Source organism: Macrobrachium nipponense, chromosome 4, assembly GCF_015104395.2.
Source record: "Macrobrachium nipponense isolate FS-2020 chromosome 4, ASM1510439v2, whole genome shotgun sequence".
Taxonomy (NCBI): Eukaryota; Metazoa; Arthropoda; class Malacostraca; order Decapoda; family Palaemonidae; genus Macrobrachium; species Macrobrachium nipponense.
In genome coordinates, this window is record NC_061100.1 from 14,101,402 (window position 1) to 14,124,318 (window position 22,917).

General features: G+C 41.5%; 1 protein-coding gene across 1 annotated transcript in view; it reads left to right on the forward strand.

Annotated features, from left to right (window-relative positions):
• Positions 1-970: 970 nt before the first annotated feature.
• The window catches only part of LOC135210686 (mitogen-activated protein kinase kinase kinase kinase 5-like), a 97,268-nt gene continuing 75,321 nt past the window's right edge, over positions 971-22,917 (forward strand). The window contains exons 1-4 of the mRNA XM_064243461.1: positions 971-1,032; positions 1,362-1,516; positions 7,387-7,553; positions 8,888-9,092. Coding sequence (XP_064099531.1) covers positions 971-1,032; positions 1,362-1,516; positions 7,387-7,553; positions 8,888-9,092 — 589 coding nt within the window. The remainder of the gene's footprint in view (positions 1,033-1,361; positions 1,517-7,386; positions 7,554-8,887; positions 9,093-22,917) is intronic.

Below are 22,917 nucleotides of genomic sequence, written 5' to 3' on the forward strand. Positions count from 1 at the left end.
TCTCAGAAATCGCAAGATTTGGGAAAACCTATTGCGGCTCATTACAGTTGTAAACACAGGTGGCCCGTGCAAAGCAAAGATTGACTCCAGTAATCTATCTGAAATACGTGGCAACTTCGTGATTCCCATCAATAACTGAAGTGCAAAAAAAATGTACATTTCTTCCACAGTCACATCATTCCACTTTTTGCGCCCATGAAATTTTCTTAGTTTTCTCGGGATTGTCACGGAAAAAATAGGCTGCGCGTGTATTTTCCATTCACACAATGAAGAAATTACATCCACTCCCAGAATAACTGTAAACAGTCAAATGCATTCATTGATGTTGATCGTGGTGATGCAGAATTACCGGATGCACATCTTCAAAATCACTCACGTAAGTGGGGAGATCGCCAGGCCGTGAATCACTAAATGGGTCTGATAACAATCTAAAACTAACATCTCCACGCGGAGATGACCCATTACTCTCCACCGATATTGTTTCACTCGTCCCTGAATCTTCTTCACTATCACTAACCACTTCAGGAACATAATCGGTATCCGAGTCGTCAAATGACACATCACTCTCACCTCCGTCAGTAGAACCCTCAAAGTCGCTGAACTGCGGCCTAAAATCTTCATTGTCACTCTCATCAGACGACATTTGGCCCGTTTGAGCAAACCAACCTGAAAAGAAAGAAAATATACATTAGGGTATCATGTGAAGAATTTATGTGAAGTTACGATAAGAAAGGCTTGTATATGATATGACTTCTCATAAAAATAATATTAAATCATCAAGTCACACTTCATTGTACCTGGATGGGTAATAGACTAGGATGTTATCCTCTAGTGTATCGAAGAAGTCTTCCAAGCAAGGCTGCGTCTGAGGAATGAAGTTGAAAATGGCGGCTACTGAAAATAAAGAAAATATACATTAGTATCATTGTGAAGTTTGTACATGAAGTTACGATGAAACTTTTTATATCACATGACTATTCATGAACTCTCTCATAATTATATGAAAAACTTTACTTCCTTTTACCTGGATGGGTAAGAGAGGGTATCAAGCAAAGGTCTTACATGCACGGCTGCTTGGGAGTGAATGCTATGAAATACGCTCTCTCTGTCATATATGCCCCTACATCCATGACGTCATCTGCTATAGCCAGTGTTTTCGCATCCGGTTAGGGCGAGATAAGAGATGAAGGCAAAGGAGACGATGAGGACGAAGACGAAGATGACGATGAGGATGAAGAGACGACAAGGATGAAGAGACGACGAGGATGGAAATCGTAGACATCCATTGATGCCTTGTCAAAACTTGGCTCACACAAGTGTTATCGGTATAGGGTTGACAGATGACCGTGTTTCCCATCCAGTCAGGACTTGATAGGAGATGAAGGTGAAGAAGACGATGAGGACGAAGACGATGAGGATGAGGACGAAGACGAAGATGACGATGAGGATGAAGAAGACGACAAAGATGGAAATCATAGACATCCATTGATGCCTTGTCAAGACTTGGCTCACACAAGTGTTTATCGGTTTTAAAAGCTTGAGAGATGATTTTATCACGACTGAAGTAGCGAGTAAGTGTGATGAGCTGTCCACTGCTTGAGTGTTTGTTTGCTCCACTTCCTGTTTGTTCCACATCCTGCCAAGGCTTGGCTACTCTCTCTCTCTCTCAGTAAAATTTCGTTTTTGGTCCAAACTCCGAACCTAGTAATATTTTATTTTGTGATAAAATCTATACAAGTCTACAAGTTTATTTTGTATAGAGAATAAGAAGATTCAAAGATAATAAAAATATAAATGTTCGGCCCAGAAACGAACATTTCATCCGTTGATAAATCGGTGGTTGTTTCCATACCTCTCGGTCATAAGTTTATTTGATTTTTACTGGATTGGAGAATTATGTATATAAGATGGGAAAAATATAACTTCAGACGGGAAAATTATCGTTTGTTTATTACGGGTATCTAAACTAATTTTTTTCAAGTTTCTTGTCCTCAGAAAAAAATAGCTTTTTCCGCTTTTTCTCTGGTTTGGTTTTTTATATATAAAGTTACTAGAAGGCTTTATTTTTACCTTCATTTATCTGATGTTCATATCTTTTATTGTAAAATGTAATTAGTGAATAAATAAATAAAAAATACAGTAAATGATGATGCAAACGGTTTTATACTTGGGTAGAAGTTATTACATGTTTACGCTTTTATCTGGTTTTGTGATTTTTTGTAAACTTGCGTGAGTGTGACATAGTCATTCCATTGAATCACACATATACTATATAAACATATGAGTCTCTGCGTGTGTATGCAGTTTTTAGACTAGGCCTATATCTAAAAAAAAAAAATCGGCACGAGTCCTTTCTTTTTCAGTTTTTTTTATATAAAGCCAGGAGTGGATAGTCGAAGGTAGTAAGGTAATAGTTTTGGATTGGGAGCAGTGAAAGAAATTTTGGAAAATTTTTGAAGAACGGAAAATGTAAAAAGACAGTGTTAGGGTAGCTTTAGATTTTAGAAATACTTTAGAAAAAAGTTACGCCAGCTGACATTGCCAGTGGAGATTCATGCAGTTGCACTCTGTTGATGCCATGCACCTACAAATAGGATTGTAACACTCACGAGGAAATTATTCCAACCTGCCCTCTACAAACCAGTGCCAAAAAAAGGAAAAAGGCAGCCAGCAGGCTGTACAAAAAGGGTGATGGTGACCCACCCATCATTGAAAACAGCCTCGAGTCTCACTAAGTGATGCATGTCTGCCATCGGAAGCCAGATGAATTCGCGTCAACCATGTGACTTGGCCTCATTGGAAACAGGAGAGCGTGTTGCCATGTAAAATGGGTTTCTAAGTTTTCTAAATACATTTCTATCTAATAATTGAGAAGACTATATATGTGTGTACGTGTGTGTGCGAGTGCATGTATAACTATACACAGTATAAATCCCAAAAGTCTGAATGGTATAGATAAATAAGCAGTATAATATTTTTTTGGGTTCATCATACGTCTGACATCGTGCCATACTGTTTATTTTTGGTCTAAACTCTTCAAACCGAAATTACAGAATGATTGGAAGTCCCTATCTGAAAAGAAAAGTTTTGGTGGTAGACGCGTACCACCTTTAGGAACCCGGTGCGGTGTAGTAGACTTGAATGGCGGTACCCAGGTACCTCCAAACAAACTTTCGGTAATGAAGAGGTTAAAGGATGTATATGTATACTACTGTAATGTAACAAAGCAAACAATAAAATGAAGGAGAGAGAGAGAGAGAGAGAGAGAGAGAGAGAGAGAGAGAGAGAGAGAGAGAGAGAGAGAGAGTTACAAGGATTAGGATGTCTCAAAGACTTGGTAGTCCATCCGAGGAGACATCGTGTGCTCACTTATCTGTAGGAGCAGGTTGTACTGTGTAGCTTTCTATTAAACTCTTCCACACTGTTGCTGTTTACAACTTCTGGTGGCAATTTATTCCACATTTCACATATCTGGTATGTAATGAAGTTCCCACAGTGGGATGTGTTGTATCTCTTCAGTTCTAGTTTCCATCCATTATTCCTTGTCTGGTTTTCATTTAATGCAAATAGGTTACTGTCTACTTTTGTTATGCCTTTCAGTATTTTGAATGTTTCTATTAGTTGTCCTCGCAATCATTGTGTTTTTAAGCCATACATGTTCAGGCTCTCTAGTCATCTTCAGTAACCTATTTGCCTGATGGGTGGAATTAACTTTGTGGCTCTTGCTTGTACTCCTTCTAATCTATTTTATGTCTTTTCTTAGTGTTGGTGACCAAAACTGTACTGCACATTCAGGGTCTTAACTATTGATGTGTAAAGCTGCAGCACAGTTTCCTTGTTTCTGTATTTGAACTGCCTCTTTATATATCCTACTAGTTTCTGTGCCTTCTTTTCTGCTTTTATGCACTGTTTTGGGGATTTAAGTCCTGGTAATAATGACTCCAGGGTCTTCCTCTTGTTCTACACTACTTTGTCACTCCCAAGCAGCATGTAGCTGGCATGAGGGTTGTTTGTTCCTATTTGTAACATTTTACACGTATCTACGTTAAAAGGCATTTGCCATTTTCTTTACCACTCTCCTATTTTCATTAGATCATTCTTTAAATTTCCACTGCATCTGGGTCTGCTGCATTTACACCTAGTTTGGTGTCATCTGCAAATTTGGCTATTCTGCTGGTTAAGCCTACATCAATGTCATTAATGTTAATCAAAAACAAGAGAGGGCCAAGGACAGAACCCAGGGAAACTCAGCTTGTTACATCTGCCCATTCTAGCCAGTCTTCGACCCAATCTGCTGTTTCTCCTACAATTCCTAAAGCTCTAACTTTTGTCATCAGTTTATTGTGTGGGACCTTGTCAAAGGCCTTTTGGAAATCTAAATAGAGTATATCTATTGCTCTACTACTGTCGTAGATACCTAGCACGTTATGAAAAAACTCCAAGAGGTTTGATAGGCAGGATCTGTTTTGTCTGAAACCGTGTATCATGTGACCCTTAAAATTATGTCCCCTAATCATGATTTCATCTTAATTATATACGTATCTTGATTTATGCAAATTGCATTTTTGGTAGACCAGATGCCATAACTTCTTTTCGTCAATAATCGTATCTTCTTGTTAATTAAATGAAAGTAAAAACTAAAAATCTTTACTTAATGAACGAAGTCTGTTAGTTTGTCTTTGTGTATACCTATTTTACATTTATGCACAAAAATAATTTTTTTTATATTTTTATTATTCCTGTGAGTGTAACACCTGGCCTAGACCAATAGTTCACACACATTTTGTATCTTGTATATAGTAATACAATATAGTAACAACTGACAGGAAGGTCGATGTTTAAAAATACATTAATGGTGATAAAACCCTGGTAGGCTATGGGTAAACAGATAGGCTACTTACCTACCGAATTGTGTGTCATTTACAAGAGAGAAAAAGAAGGGTTGCATTTTTTATGCTATGCATAAAGTTCAAAGTTAAAAATGTAATGGTTGTTGTTTACAGGCATGTTAAGAGTTTACAGTTTTGTGGTGTTAACAAAGGTTAAGAATGTTGATTAGTTTCACCTGAACACCCCTAGATTGTTTACTTTCCCTTATCCAGATTTCACCATTATCATTTCACCATTATCATAGGAGTGCCTCAGTGGCGTGGTTGTTTTGGTGTTTGCTTCTCACCTCGGTGGTCGCGGGTTCGATTCTCGGCCATTCCATTGAGGAGTGAGATGTGAATTTCTGGTGATCGAAATTCACTTTCGACGTGGTTCGGAAGTCACGTAAAGCCACTGGTCCCATTGCTGAATAACCACTGGTTCCATGCAATGTAAAAACACCACACAAAAAAACAAACAAACAAACCATTATCATATGTGCCCTTGGCTCTATGTAATCTGGGTAATTGAAGGACTTCTGTAACATATGTAAAGTAGGTGTATGAAAACTGTGTTAACCTTCTTACGCCGATTGGACGTATTAAACGTCGAGTCAAAATGTCTCCCGTATGCCGATTGGACGTATTATACGTCGACTCAAAAAAGTTTTTTTTTAAATTCGCGGAAAAATACTTATAGGCCTACCAGCCGAAAACTTTTGAATCACACTCTTTGGGGGATGCTGGGAGTTCACGGATCAAGGCGTTGTTTTGTTTACAATCGTTACGCAGGCGCGCAAGCGCGAATTTCTTTCTTGTCGCACTAAAAAGTATCAGTGACACATCTCAAAAATTATTTCGTCACTTTGACATAATTTTTGCACCATTTTAAATTATCCGTTACATGGAGTATTATATATGAAAATGTGCGCAATTTCATGCAAAATACAACTAAAAAAATACTCATGATCGTAGCTTTTATCAGTTTTGAAATATTTTCATATAAATAACGATAAGTGCCAAAATTTCAACCATCGGTCAACTTTGACTCTACCGAAATGGTCGAAAAACGCAATTGTAAGCTAAAGTTTTAGTAATATTCAATCATTTACCTTCATTTTGCAACGAATTGGAAGTCTCTAGCACAATATTTCGATTTATGGTGAATTTATTAAAAAAAAAAAAAAATCTTCCTTACGTCCGCGCGGTAACTCTTCCGAAAAAATCAGACATTTTTTCGTGCGATTGTCGAAATGTTTGCGCCATTTAAAATTAGCCGTTACATAAAGTTTTATATATGAAAATGTGCGCAATTTCATGTAGAATACAACTAAAAATGATTGATGGTTGTAACTTTTCTCTTTTTCGAAATATTTGCATATAAATCACGATAAATAGAAAAAAAACCACGTTCGGTCATCTTTGACTCTACTGAAATAGTAAAAAAACGCAATTGTAAGCTAAAACTCTTACAATCTAGTAATATGCAGTCATTTATCTTCATTTTGAAACAAATTCGAAGTGTCTAGCACAATATTTAGATTTATGGTGAATTAAAAAAAAAAAACTTTCTTTCCCTCCGCTTGCCGATTCGCTACCGAAAATCTCCGAAATGTGTACGTCGCATTATCCTAATATTTGCTCCTTTTCATATTAGCTGTTTTATAGCATTTTATATATGAAAATGTGCACAAACTCATGAAGAATACAACAAAAAATAATTGAAGGTTATAGCTTTTCTCATTTCCGAAATATTTGCATATAGAAAATTATATATATAAAAATTTCGACATTCGGTCAACTTGAACTCGTCCGAAATGGTCAAAATCTGCCATTCTAATCTAAAACTCTTACAGTATTGTGATATTCAATCATTTTTCTTCATTTTGAAACAAATTGGAAGTCTAGAACAATATTTAGATTTACGGTGAATTTTTGAAAAAAAAAAAATTTTTTACGTCCGCGCGTTACGAATTTGTGCATCATTTTGTGATAATATTTTTCTGGTGTTGCTTTTATTGTTTTACAATGTATTATATATCAAAATGATTGCAATTTAGTGTACAATACAACGAAAAAAAAGAACTCGTTAGCTTTAACCGTTTTGCTCACAGCGTGATTTGAATACAATTATGTATGAATTTTTTTTTTCGCTACCATATATCGCATTATTAACTTATGATAATGATATTTTTTCATTTCTGATGGTTGCATACTAAACTTTAGGCAATGACAAAAAAATGAGCCGAAAATGAACTCTTAATCTTCAAAACTAACCATGCTGTGATTTTTTGAAAAAATTATTTTTTTCGCTTCCGCGCTCACTCCAAACCGGGCCCGGCATACGGGAGAGGTTTTGATTTTTAGGGCTTCGGCGTAAGAGGGTTAACTTCAAGTTAATGGTTTTCATACTAATGGATGTCTTCACATTAATTATATGTTTTATTAGATTTTGTTTTATGTATAAATAATTACATGTTCTTAATTTTTTAATTAATCCATTTACGCCCCCATCTAGCTACCAAAGAAAATGGACAAGGAAGTGGAGGTGAGGAAGATGGTAGTGGGACTCCTCCTGTCCCTCCTCGAAGGAAAGACAAAAGAAGACACAACACTCCCCCAAGACCTCAGTCCAATGGTCTTCCACCTACTCCAAAAGTGCACATGGGAGCTTGTTTTTCTAAGGTAGAATATTCTAAGAGTATTTTATAGTATTTTTAACTACATTTTTAACCACCGTTCCCGGGGGTGTGCTGATAAACGAAAACCACCGTTAACCCAGACTGGACTGGTAAATATATTGATATGTAGCTCCTCAGGGCGGGTAAATTTGAGGTCGGCCAATTTACGGAAAAAACACATTAGTGGAAAGAGGGAGATATGCAAATGCACATGGTGAAAAAAAAAAATTCTAAAAAATATTCCCTACCTTCCACGAGAAGTTGAAAATGATTATTTACAACCCCTTGTAGGGCCTCTTTTACAAGACAATAGTAAATTTTACCAACTTTTATATGTTTTTTCTAATAAATAAATTTATTTTATTTTGTAAATTTATAATAACTGCTCCCACAATATCAAAATAGATAAGAAATAAAAGCAGTAACAAATTCTTAGCATATTTGTCGAAAAATATTTATGTAAATTTACTGAGAACGAAGATTCAGCATGTTTTTTTTATAATATTTCTTTGCAATTTTCTTTTTAAAATTTTATTTACAACCAACACACTATCTTAAAACACAAAAACAAAAATCAGCAACCCTTTGGTATATTTACGAGAAAATTTACAAAACGACGTCATGTGAGTGATATGCAGAACATTCCCATTTCAAGTCACAAGCACTACTGAAGTCCTCAGACGCCCACAGTTGTGATCTTAGTCAGTATAAAAGTTGCCATAAGTGAAAATATAGGCTAAAAAAGTATTGGCACCTCTTTCCCGCCCGATTCTTTCTAAACCAATGGAGCGTAATATTGTTTAACTACAGGATCAATCCGTCCACCACCCAAACCTGTTAGTAGTATTACTCCTGAGGATCAGTCTATCCATTAATTAAGGCTGAACCGAAACTCGGCGATTTATGGTGTCATAATGGCGCCGATAACCGGAACTTGGCCCGTTGTGGCGCCATAAATCACCGATTTTATGGTGCTAGATAAGCGCTATAAAACCGGATTGCCATTAACCGAGTCCGCCGATAGCCGGGACTGCCTGTATTTATGAAAGTATCACATGAGGAAATTAGTAACTGAAAGAGGCTTTGGCATAAGGGTAATGTAACACATAAGGCAAAATATGATTAATTTCAGTATTGGTTATTTTTTTTCATTACGTAATTGTTCATTATGACTTAGAGATGAGAGTTTCAGTGTTGTTTTATTTTCATCCCTATACTTACTAGTTGTACAGAGTCTTTATAGAAAGAAGAAATTGTATTGAATGATTGTGTTCAATGAAGAAAGTTGTACTGCATATAACTAACAGTGTTCCTTCTTTTTATATTCCTTTTGAGCAGGTATTCAATGGTTGTCCTCTACACATCCACTGTACTGCCTCATGGATACACCCAGACACTCGGGATCAGCATATCCTTATTGGAGCTGAGGAGGGAATATACACCTTAAACCTTAATGAATTACATGAAGCTGCCATGGAGCAATTATTGCCAGCTAGAACCACTTGGATGTTTGTGATAAAAGACGTGCTCATGACAATATCAGGTAATTTGAAATTTGCATCTCTGGATCAATTGCTGTTTGTGAATTGCCGTATATTTCCATGTATAAGATGACCTTTAGATACGACGTCAAAAATTGTGGCAAATTTTCATGAATTTATCTCATATCTGTTGTATAGGACAGCTTCTACATTACAAAACGAAATATTTTTTGGAGAAAAGTGATTATTTGCAAAAATTTAACAGTGCAACTATATTTATAATACTGATGACTTAAATAATGGTTGTTTTGCTTGTTGTATCCAATAACAGTTTACTATTATCACATCGTTACTGTATTCCAGAATGTAAACATCGTCATGTACATCATTTGGATTTGATATTGTTTACATTCTCAAAATCTTGGCTGATTTGAGTATTATCGACATCTTCATTGCCATTATTTGTTAGGAGAGATATAATTCAGAAATACCTTTTATCGTAAATTAACAAAGTTTGGTTAAAAATGTGCACATATTCATTGTATAAGCATTTGGCGCGATTTCTCCAGTTCCGAACATCTCTTCCGCCTGGACATTATTCATTTCATTCGGTGTCGGCTATAACCTGCAGCTTTAATTTACTAGTTTGTTCATATGTGAAACAAACCTTCGGTCTTAACATTAGGATAATACTAGTGATTATTTTAAACGTATTGGCATACACAACTGAATTGAGAAACGTGATTGTTGACGTCATTTACCGTAACTATCAAGTTTTTGTTAAGAGCTCCATTAAAACTGTTAAACTCTGCTGATTCTCAATGGTGGTTTCCATATAATAAGTAAAAATCCCTTATGCAGTGGAGATCTCAAGAAAGAATATGACAAATTTTTAATCAATTTGTATTTTTCATAACTAACAAATCTGAGGGCTGAACATAGAATAATACTTATGCCAAGCTGGAAAACTGGTAGAGTTAATAGAAAAACTTGTGTGATCCAGGGACTTTTGGCATCTGTACCCAGTCACGGGGCATTGTAGTACCCAGAATGCGCTGGGCGTCCTGTGACCTATCAGTTACTTTCCTACCGTCTGTAAGAGAGGACATGATTATTATCTATCCCTTTAAAGCCAGTAGTTTGCCTGTTTGATTTCATAATTTTCCTTTTTTCTTTCTTTGGGGGATCTCTGTGGGTCTGATCTGCTAGGTGTGTGTAAGTTGTGAGATATGGAGAATTTTGCTTCACCAAGGGATCTTTTTTCGGGATCTCGCAAGAGACAAAGGAAATGCCCTGGAGTTTAATTTCCTGGTTCAAGATTCCTAACATTGGTGTCTATGGATCCTCGCCCAACGTGAAGTAGGTGGAGAGAAACGTAAGTATGTACTATTAGCAATCCTTGTTCAGTTTGTCACAGTTGGTTGGTGGAACAATGGATGAAGTTTTATGGGAAAAGTCAGTACAAAAGAAAGGAGACGCCGCCATCTTTGGACGACCAAGCTTCTACAGCTTCTTTTTTATCGTCTATACATCGGACTGCTTCATATGTTTCCTCACCTTCTTTTGAAGTTTCCCATACCCCTTCAGTTTCTTCTAACAATTTATTATTGGAAATGCCAGGAGGGGTTTTGGGTAATTTGTTCATGACACTTACCTGCCAGATATATATAGCTGTATTCTCTGACGTTCGACAGAATTTCAAAACTCCCGGCACACGCAGTGGTTGGCCAGGTGGTTAGTACCCATTCCCGCCGCTGGGAGGCGGGCGTCAGGAACCATTCCCATTTTCTATTCAGATTTTTCTCTGTCGCGGTAGTGTAAACACGTGTTTCCATTACCTCCGCTCAGGATTTTGAAAACTTCTTTGGTCACTTAAGTATTCTGATTGTCTTTTGGTTTTTGAAATTGGCTTTGTGACTTGGCATACGCTATTGTGGTTTGGATTTGAATTTGGCTTGGATTGTTCTTGAATCGTGATGTCTGGATCTAGTTCTACTAGTTTCAGGGTGTGCGGTGTGAAAGAGTGTAAGGTTAGGCTACCGAAAGCCTCGGTAGACCCTCACACGGTGTGCACGAATTGTAGAGGGCATGTTTGCTTATTGGATGATAGGTGTAAAGAATGTGAGGTTCTGACTAATATTGAATGGAAGGCGTATGAGTCTTATGTACGTAAGCTTGAACGTGACAGAATCAGGAGGTCTTCCTCCAGGAGTACTTCTGTCAAAAGTCGTGGTGATAAAACACCGCAGTCTAACATAAATGTAGAGGCTGTTGCGCCTAATCCTGTTATTTTGCCTTCGGGCAATGAAGTGATTGCTGAAGGTAACGCCCTTACTACAATTATGGAGTCGATTCGGAACCTGGAATCAAAAGTGCTCGCGCTCCAAACTAATGTGCAAAAGTGCAGTGATAGTGATAGTGTTGTGGAGGGGGCGTCAAACCGGTCCTATAGCGCCTCCAGGCTGAGACCTCTGTCGGACTCCCAGGACATAGGGAATGGACATGTCGTAAGCCGAAGGAGGGTTACGGGAACTAAACACCGGTCTGGCGTCCCTTCGGCAGTACCTGAAGACGATTCCCAGGCTGCCAAAGATCGTGCGCGAGCTCAAATATTGAAAGAATGTTTCTCTTCCTCCGAGACGTCTTCTCCTCAACGAGGACGGGTCTCTTGGAGGGCCTCTCAAGACGAGAGCGGTAAGGACGTAAGACGTCGCACAGGTGACCATCGTCGTTCCCGCCCTCTTAAGAGAGGATTTAGAGAAGAGGACGCTTTATCAGAAGATCGGGAACGTCCTCCTACGCGGCTTCCGCTTTGCTCTTCTCCGGAAGACTTTGAAGACGGTATCCCGCAGAAGAGGGTTAGGACTTCTTGTGAAAAGGAGGTAGTTTTATTCTCCAATCTACCTGATTTTAGTCCTGAGAGAAAGAAGAGGGCGTCCCCTCGCCCATCTTCTTCTCACTGGATAAGTCCTTCGTATGAATCTTCCCTGTCTAAGGAGACCCTACTGGCGATGCATCAACAATTATCTGCATTTTTCGCTAAAAGAGAGTCAAGATCACGTCATCGTAAGAAGGATCTATGGTTGCCTGTCAAGAAATCCAGGCGTTCTCCTTCTTCCTCTCCTCGTTCTTCTCCCTCTCCTGTTTCGTCGCCTTCTAGACCTCGACGACTCATTCAGGAGCGTGCTAGTGCTCCTTTTGATAGAGCCTCTGGAAGTATCGGCGAAAACGACAAAGACGTTAGTTGCCGCGCAGGCGGCCGTCGCCTTTGTCAGGAGTTGGAGAACGCTCAGAGGACTCGCTTCGGCGATGTTCGACCGGAGGAAGATAAAGTTGATAGTAAAGAACGTAGGGAGAGTCTCCAGCGCCATAGAACTTTTAGAGAAACTTCTGTCAAGGTTTCTCCTCGGCGGGACACTCCTCCAAAAGCAATTAAGTGTCGAGACACTCGGCAAGAATCCCGTAAAGACTCTTCTCAGCACGCTCATCCTGCGGTCTTTCAAGAAACCGCTCAGAACGTAAGATTTAGGTATCGAGAGGGTTCGAAGGACAATGTTGATGGCGCGCTTCAGTCTATGTATCAGGTCGCTCCTCAACAGGTGCGCAAAGGCATCGTTAGTGAAACTCGACGTCCTATTCATCGTGAAACTGTTCAGGACGCTCGTGAGGACGCTTCGCTGGATGCTCAATATCACAAACATCGGGTTACTCGACAAGAAACTCACGATGCAGGTTCTGAAGACGCTAAACATCCTAGACGTCATGGCGCTATACGGCATGAATTTAAGAAGACTTTGCTAAGCGCTCGACGTCCTTCACGTCAGGACGCTCGCCAGGAGGAAGATAAAGACGCTCATGAATATGCGTTTGAGGACGCTAGGCGTCCTAAAAGTCAGGACGCTCGCAGAAATACGAGACAGGACGCTCCTCAGACGAGTGAGCGATCGATTCTTCAAGAATTTGGACGAAAGCCTCATTTAGACTCTCGTCAAGAGGGAGTTCTCCAGGACGCACCGCATGACGTTCCTTTACAGGAACTTGATAGAAATTCGACGCTGATAGGAGAACATACTCTAATCTCCTCTTCGAAAATTCTTCAGGGAAATAAGAGCTTAATCTCTTCTCGCTCGAAACAGGACACCTCTGCTGTTCCATTGGAAGAAGAAGATTTGACAGACCCTAGTCCTGAGGATGAAGAAGAGTCTTCAGCCTCATCTTCTTCAGATTATAAAACCCTGACTCGCCTTTTGAAAGACTTGTTTCCTAATAAGTTTCAAGCTCCAGTTCCTCTCTCTCCGCCTTCTCAACTATCTTCATCGAAGGCAAGGAAGACGCCAGAATTTGTGAAGATGGCCACGTCTCTCTTTACAAAAAGGGCGTTCAAAAGGATTCATGATTGGATGGAATCCAAGAAGGCGAAGGGCAAGACTTCATTTGCTCTTCCCCCCGCAAAACTTAGTGGTAGAGGAGGAATCTGTTATGAAATGGAGGAGGAAGCAGGTTTGAGGATCCCTGCCTCCGCTCAAGGTGATTTCTCTAATTTAGTTGATGCGCCTAGAAGATCTTACCTTCCGTCAGCGAAAGTATCCTGGACGATGACAGAAACAGACCATCATCTTAAGGGTATTTACAGGACACTAGAAGTTTTTAACTTCCTTGACTGGTGTCTGGGGGTCTTAGATATGCAGTCTAGAAGTCCAGACTCTATTTCTTTAGAGGAATTATCTAGTATTTTGTCATGCATGGACAAAGCAGTAAGGGATGGCTCCGACGAATTGGCATCACATTTTGCGTCGGGAGTCCTGAAGAAACGTGCGCTTTACTGCAGCTTTACATCGAAATCAGTATCGCCCGCACAGAAAGCAGAACTGTTGTTCGCCCCCTTTTCGGTTCATCTTTTTCCGCAATCAATGATAAAAGATCTATCAGTGAATCTTCAGGAGAAAGCAACGCAGGACCTATTATCTCAATCCTCAAAACGTCCTGCTGCCCAGCCCTCTTCCCGGACTACGCAAGTTTCCAGGAAGAATTTTAAGCCCTTTCGTGGCAGAGCTCCCTCGAGAGCCTCCACTCGGGGGAGGAGCTTCCCTAGAGGCAGAGCCCCATCAAAGCCTAGGGGAAAGAAATGACTTATCTACCCTTCAGACACCGGTCGGAGCGAGACTCTCTCTCTTTGCAGAAGCATGGAGGATAAGAGGAGCGAACAGTTGGTCTCTCGAAGTTATCGAGAACGGTTACAAGATCCCGTTCCTCTCAAGACCTCCTTTAAGCACAGAACCGATAGATCTGTCGCCATCTTACCAAACTTCGAAACAACAGATCCTGCTAGATCTCCTGGATCAAATGTTAGAGAAGAGAGCAGTAGAGCGGGTTCTATCATTGAATTCCCCGGGCTTTTATAACAGGTTATTCTTGGTTCCGAAGCAGTCGGGGGGATGGAGACCTGTCCTGGACGTGAGCAGACTGAATCTTTTCTTAAGAAAGGAAAAATTCAAGATGGAAACTTCACAGTCTGTTTTAGCAACACTAAGACCAGGGGACTGGATGGTGTCCTTGGATCTCCAAGACGCATACTTCCATGTCCCAATTCATCCTCGGTCCAGGAAGTACCTCAGATTCGTCTTGAAAGGACAGGTCTTCCAATTCAGAGCCCTCTGCTTCGGACTAAGTACAGCTCCGATGGTTTTCACGTTTCTGATGCAAAACATAGCAAAATGGCTTCATCTTTCGAAGATAAGAGTCTCACTCTATCTCGACGATTGGCTCATCCGGTCGTCTTGCAAGACAAAGTGTCTGGAGGACCTTCACACAACGTAACAGCTGACAAAAGCCCTAGGCCTTCTCGTCAATTTCGAGAAATCCCATCTGATCCCAACACAGTCCATCGTGTATCTGGGGATTCAGATGGATTCAGTGGCTTTTCAAGCTTATCCATCCATGGAACGTTGGCTGAAATGCTTAGAAAAAGTATCAGTCTTCTTAGAGAAGGAAATATGCTCAGCGAGGGAATGGATGAGTCTGCTGGGGACCATTTCCTCGCTGGAGAAATTTGTTTCTCTGGGAAGACTGCACCTCAGAGCTCTTCAGTTTTTCATAGCAGACAACTGGAGAAACAAAAAAGACTTGAACAAAATTTTGAGAATCTCTCAGTCGGTCAAAGACCATTTGAAGTGGTGGTTCGATCCCGTCAAGCTATCGGAAGGACTGTCTCTCAAGCTTCTGAGCCCAGACCTAGTGTTATTCTCAGACGCGTCCATGACAGGCTGGGGAGCAACACTGGGGGAGGAGGAAGTGTTAGGTCTCTGGGGAGGGGAACAGAGATCCTGGCACATAAACCTCAAGGAATTAGAAGCAATTCGATTGGCTCTGCAATTCTTCGAGGGAAGAATTATAGGACGGATTGTCCAGATCAATTCGGACAACACCACTGCTCTCGCATACATCAAGAAACAGGGAGGGATGCATTCTCGATCCCTGTTCGAGACAGCGAGGGATATCTTGCTCTGGGCGAAGATGAGAAATATAACAATACTAACAAGGTTCGTGTCAGGAGTGCAGAACGTTCGGGCAGACCTTCTCAGCCGTCAACATCAGCTGCTTCCGACCGAGTGGACTCTCCATTCAGAAGTTTGCCGGGAGTTGTGGAGACTGTGGGGGAGGCCGTTAGTAGACCTCTTCGCGACATTGAAGACAAAGAGGCTCCCAATTTACTGCTCCCCGGTTCTCGACCCAGGAGCGATAGCGATAGATGCCATGCTATGGAATTGGAAGGGAATGGATGTCTACGCCTTCCCTCCATTCAAACTCCTGGGAGAGGTGATAAGGAAGTTTGCGGCTTCAGAAGAAGCAAGAATGACCCTGATCGCCCCATTTTGGCCGGCAAGCGACTGGTTCGCAGAGGTCATGTCATTTCTGGTAGACTTTCCAAGGACTCTACCAGAAAGAATCAATCTACTCAAACAGCCCCACTTCGAGAGGTATCACAAAAACCTCTCCGCTCTGAGTCTGACTGCATTCAGACTATCGAAAAGTTGGCCAGAGCGAGAGGTTTTTCAAGAGCAGTGGCAAGAGCTATTCGCCAACGCTAGAAGAACATCATCTCAAGCTGTTTACCAATCGAAGTGGGCTGTTTTTTTAGGAGATGGTGTAAGAGGAGAAATATTTCCTCCTCCACGACCTCTGTGAGCCAGATTGCCGATTTCCCTACTACACCTTGAAGTGTTGACAAGCTTTCAGTGCCCACGATCAAAGGCTACAAAAGCATGCTGTCGACAGTCTTCCGGCACAGGGGCTTGGATCTGTCGAATAATAAGGATCTGCATGATCTTTTGAGGTCTTTCGAAACCTCAAAGATTCCGCGACCTAGAATTCCGTCATGGAATCTAGATGTTGTCTTGAAATTTCTAATGTCAAGCCCGTTTGAACCTTTGCATGCTGCCTCGATGAAGGATCTAACTAGAAAGGTTGTCTTCCTACGCTTTGGCAACAGCGAAAAGGGTTAGTGCGAGATTCAGGCCATGAGTAAGCATGTGGGCTTCAGAGAACACAATGCGGTGTGTTCTCTGAGTCCCTCGTTCTTAGCTAAGAACGAAAACCCGTCAACCCCTGGCCCAAAAGCTTTGAAATCAAGGGATTATCAAGAGGTTACCGGACGAGAACCAGAGAGTGTCCTGTGCCCTGTCAGGGCTCTCAAGTTTTATCTGGCAAGAACTAAACAATGTAGAGGTTCGTCGGACAACCTGTGGTGCTCGGTCAGGAGACCAGAATTACCAATGTCCAAGAACGCTCTAGCGTTCTTCTTAAGAAGCACCATCAGGGAGGCTCATGCTTCCTGTCCAGATAGTGACCTTAGTCTTTTGAAGATTAAAGCTCACGAAGTCAGAGCTATAGCGACTTCGGTTGCTTTTCAAAAGAATATGGCACTCAGTGATATCTTGAGTGCCACATATTGGCGAAGCAACTCTGTGTTCGCCTCACATTACCTCAGAGATGTGAAAGCTACATATGAGAATTGCTACTCGCTGGGACCGTACATTTCCGCAGATATAGTAATGGGGACATGAAGCGGCACGATTCCCATCCTTTAGAAAATGGATAGGTGTGCTTTTAATTTATGGTGTTGTTTTTTATGGTTGTTGGGTCGCCGCTTGAGGCGGACTTCCCTTTATTTAGCCTAAAAGTTATGGGACTAACTTAGTTGGGCTAGGTCAGGTGGTATTGTATTTGCTTCGTTGTCCTCAGAGTATGGTCAAAATGGTCTAGTCACATTGTGGTCACGCTCCCGTTGACAGATCATCTAGAGCCCTCCAGCTATACAGGTCATTACCTTGCTGGAAACTCTAGTAAAGCACAAGCGGACTTGGGTGACAGTAATCACGAAGTCAGTTATGCTAACAGGTAAGGAACCAAGATGTCAATCATCTGCATGTGAAATGTTTCCAAAATCCTTCTATTCTGTCCCTTCCCACCTCCAAGGGTGGGATTCAGCTATATATATATCTGGCAGGTAAGTGTCATGAACAAAATGATATTGTCATGATACAATAAAGTTTGTTCATACTTACCTGGCAGATATATATAGCTGTATTCTCTGACGTTCGACAAAATTTCAAAACTCCCGGCACATGCAGTGGTCGGCCAGGTGGTTAGTACCCATTCCCGCCGCTGGGAGGCGGGCGTCAGGAACCATTCCCATTTTCTATTCACATTTTTCTAGACCACTGTCCCCTGAGGGGAGGTGGGTGGGTACTTGATTATATATATCTGCCAGGTAAGTATGAACAAACTTTATTGTATCATGACAATATCATTTTTGTGTATATTTATGCTTCGTCATTCCCGGCAGGAAGAAGGGGAGTATCTCCATCTTTGTCCTAGATTTCAGCCCCCGATGTGCAGAGGATGGAAGGAATGTAGTCGGTGTTAGGCCTATCAGGTGTACCAACCTTGGAACGGTTGCTATCACACTACATGACGTCACGCATCCCTCCGGGTCCTTTGACTATGAGTGTTTTGCATCCACCTGGCCTGCAATTTATGGTGACAAACGCTATGGCAATGGCAACAACGACAATGTTTCCGGGGATGCAGAATTTTGGAAACAGTTTTGCAGCACACGCAGGGATACCAGCAGTAGCCGCTCAGCGTCTCCCATCATGCGTGATGACGTCACAACCGACGCCATCAGTGACGTCACAAACTGACATGGCTGCCACCATGACGTCACAGCCTACTGCCTCTCTCACATCCTTGTTGCCTCCGGAGATGAATACGCTGTCAGACTCGGTAGTACACACAGTTATGAAGAAATTACAAGCTTTAGAAGACAAAATAGATAAGAAAGACAAAAAGAAAAGATGTGAATCATCATCTTCGTCTTCTTCTAGTTTGACATCATTGCAAAGCTCGATGATGTCACCGCGTGTACCATTTAAGCGTTGGAGGATAAGGGACTTCGTGATTGATCCTCTTGCCAAGAGGAGAAGATTAAATTCTTCTTCATCTTCGAGCCAGGACTGTCACATCCCTGTCAACAACAAAGTGAAGAAGGCAGTGGTTGGTAAAGGTAATGATAATAACTGCTGTCATTTACATGCGTCCGCTAGATGAAAGGGTTGATGGCCACTGGAATGGCGGCTGAGATGATGATACCAACAGTGAGGACAAAATATTGATATTAGCAACGACCATTGATAATATTAATAGAAATAGAGAGGAAGTTAGTTCTGCTTCACGAGAGCCATCATCCTGGAGGAATAGACTGGGTTCTTGTTCTAGATCTGCGAGCATAGAAGCATTTAGGCGGTCGCATTCTCCTGGTGGCTATTCAAGATCGAGCCAACAACGGCCATCAGAGATCAAAGATGCCGCGGTCGCAGGGTCGGACGGCCATAACGCACATGAACGTTTGCCAGAGGATGGAGGTGAACTAAACTTCTCCTGCGGTCAAATAGAATGCTTTGGAATCGGAGGAAGGGGAGAATCAGGAGTTTCTGGCTTCGTATGCGGAGGTGATTGACTTGATTCGTCAATTCAGTAATCTCTCAAGGAGGTCTGAAACACCTGTCAGTATAGCTCCTACGGGAATTGACGTGGTATTAGAACTAAAATGGGATATTAAGGTGTCGTATGAATTACCATGCTCAAGTCTTGCAGCAAGAGTCTTTGTTACAACATGTTAATGCATGGATTTCTGGAAGGGAAAATTCTTTAAGATCATATAGATCATTCAAGTTTATTCCCCACCATTACTGAGACATAGGAAATATTATGCGACACCTGTTGTTCCATTATTATCAAGACAAATCAACCCAGATGTGGTAAGGTTGAAACCTGGATTAACCTTTGATCAGGTAAAGATGGAATGCCCTTCGATGACTTGTCAGGAGGTTGCTACATTAGAAGCAACGGCTTCTTCTGTCTTTCAGACTGCTTCTTGGGTAGACCTTTGGTCAACAGCATTAGCTAAAATTACATCCTCAGAATCAACAAGGAGATTAGTGGATGAGGTAATGTTTATCAGATTGCTTCAATCTGGTTCAAAAGCAATTTCGTACTTGACAAATTTGAGTGCCAATGTATGGGCTAATATCCTGTAGATGAGAGATGCAGGATTGGCTAGATTAAGCTGCACTATAGATTTGGATTCCCTATGAGCAATTCTGAATGGGAATAGTTTCTTGATTGCAAATCCTGTTTCCAAAAGGCAACGGGAATTGCGGTCGCAGGGTCGGACGGCCATAACACACACGAACGTTTGCCAGAGGATAGGGGTGAACTAAATTTCTCCTGCGGTCAAACAGAATGCTTTGGAATCGGAGGAAGGGGAGATTCAGGAGTTTCAGGCTTCGTATGCAGAGGTGATTGACTTGATTCATCAATTCATTAATCTCTCAAGGAGGTCTGAAACACCTGTCAGTATAGCTCCTACGGGGATTGACGTAGTATTAGGACTAAAAAAGGATATTAAGGTGTCGTATGAATTACCATGCTCAAGTCTTGCAGCAAGAGTCTGTGTTACAACATGTTAATGCATGGATTTCTGGAAGGGAAAATTCTTAAGATCATATAGATCATTCAAGTTCATTCCCCATCATTACTGAGACATAGGAGATATTATGTGACACCTGTTGTTCTATTATTATCAAGACAAATCAACCCAGATGTGGTTAGGTTGAAACCTGGATTAACCTTGGATCAGGTAAAGATGGAATGCCCTTCGATGACTTGTCAGGAGGCTGCTACATTAGAAGCAACAGCTTCTTCTGTCTTTCAGACTGCTTCTTGGGTAGACCTTTGGTCAACAGAAGTAGCTAAAATTACATCCTCAGAATCAATAAGGAGATAAGTGGATGAGGCAATGTTTATCAGATTGCTTCAATCTGGTTCAAAAGCAATTTCGTACTTGACAAATTTGAGTGCCAATGTATGGGCTAATATCCTGTTGATGAGAGATGCAGCATTGGCTAGATTAAGCCACACTATAGATTTGGATTCCCTATTAGCAATTCTGAATGGGAATAGTATCTTGATCGCAATTCCTGTTGCCAAAAGGTATACTAGAAGCTGCTATTGATAGAAAAAGAATAGATACTAATGGTAGATTAGTCCAACAGGCAGTTAATAAAGCATCTGGAAGCCATGCTAATTCTAGTGAGGTAAGACAACACCAACAAATACCTCAAAAGAGACCTGGGTGACATAATCCCTCCCCCTAGATCAGTAAGACCTGCTTCCCCAAAGAAGTTAGCTCATTGGCCCTTTCACAATAGACCCAATAGAGGAAGGGGTATTAGGGGCAGAGGAAGAGGTTCGAGATGATAGGATGGGCCCCTGCCTCTCACTACTCAGTCACACCAGTGGGGGGATGCCTTGCAAATCATTGGAGGGTGTGGCAGAAATTTGGAGCGGAGCAGTGGGTGGTGGATGTACTCAGAGTCGAATATCTGATTCCATTCAACTTGACTCCACCCCTGACAGAACAACCATTACCGCACCTCTCTTACGCTCAGGAATCTCAGAAATTTCTTTTCCTGTAAGAAGTGAAGATGATGGAGAAGGGAGCTGTAGAACAAGTAACACTCCCCTCAAGGGGGTTTTACAGCTGTATTTTCCTCGTCCCCAAGGACAATGGAGATTGGAGGACAGTTATAGATCTGTCAACATTGAGTCTGTTCATAAGGAAAACAAGATTCAAAATGGAGACTCCAAGGGCAGTTCTAGCAGCAATCAGGGATAAGGATTTTATGCTGACAATAGACTTGAAGGATGCATACTTTCAGATCCCAAGCCATCAATCTTCCGGGAAATTTCTCTGCTTCAGTCTTGCATGGAAGGTTTTCCAATTCAGAGTCCTGTGCTTCGGATTGACAACGTCTCCCCAAGTATTTACAAGTATTCACTCTAATGTCGACATGGGCGCATGCTCGGGGGATCAGGTTAATAAGATACCTGGATGACTGGCTGGTGATAGCATAGTCCCAAGAAAAATTACTTTGGGACAGGGATATCCTTCTACAGTTTTGTCACAGCCTAGGCACTGTGATAAACCAGAAGTTGAGTTTGGATCCCAGTCAGAGGTTGGTGTATCTGGGTATGATTATAGACACAGTCAAGGCCAAAGCTTTCCCTTCAGACCAGAGGGTAGAGAAATGCAAACATTTAGTGAATACCTTTCTAGGAAAACAAACACAACCAGCAAAACAGTGGCAAGTAGTCCTGGGAATCCTAAGTTCCTTAGAGAAGCTGGTGCCACACAGGAGACTACATCTTCGGTCCTTACAACGGAGGATGAAGGAATTTTGCTCACCAACTGTAGATCACCCATACGAGCACATTCCCTTGTCGACAGAGGTGACGAAAGACCTACTGTGGTGGTTGCAGGACAGCAATATGACAGTGGGAATTTCCCTTCAGTAACCTTCTCTGGATCTCCTGCTGTTCTTGGATGCATCGCTTGAAGGTTGGGGTTCGCGCATGGAGGAACTGATGATTACAGGGAATTGAAATCACGAGGACAAGGAACTCCATATAAACTTGCTAGAGTTAAAAGCAGCCTTTCTAGCACTACAGGAATTCCGGGAGAGAGTGAAAGAACAATCAGTGGTATTGATGTCAGATAACACCACAGTAGTAGCCTATGTAGACAAACAAGGAGGCTTGGTATCTCGTCAGTTACACCTGATGACAGTTCAACTTCACTAGTGGGCTGTGGAGAACTTATTAGACATCAGGGCCAGATATATTCCAGGGAAAAGAAATGTAGTAGGCGCCAAATTGAGCCGCAGGGACCAGATTCTAGGAACAGTGGTCCTTACATCAGGAAGTGGTAGACAGAATGTTCATCTTTTGGGAAAGACCAATTATAGACCTGTTCTCAACCAGTTAAAACAAAAAGTTGGAAGTATATTGTTCAGTAGTCCCTGATGCAGAAGCAGTAGCAGAAGATGCTCTACAACACCCATGGGACAGTCTGGATGTATACGCATTTCCTCCATTTTGCCTGATCCATCAGGTTCTGAACAAGGTGAATGCAGTCTCAGAACCTCAAGCCCTATTGTGGCTGAAGGCAGAATGGTTTCTGGACATGTTGGAACTACTAATAGATGTGCCGAGAGAGTTACCTCCATGGAACACCCTACTGTGTCAACCACACATGGAGAGGTACCACCAGTTGGTGCAGTCCCTATCACTTCATGGGTGGAGACTGTCAAGCACCTCCTGCGAGCAAGAGGCTTTTCTCAGAAGGCAGCATCACAGATGGCAGGAAATATCAGGGCATCGACCGCTGTGTACCAGGGAAAATGGTCCGTGTACTGTGATTGGTGTTGCAGAGGGAGCCTTTCTTCACTCAGGACTACTATTCAGCAGTTAGCAGATTTTCTGATA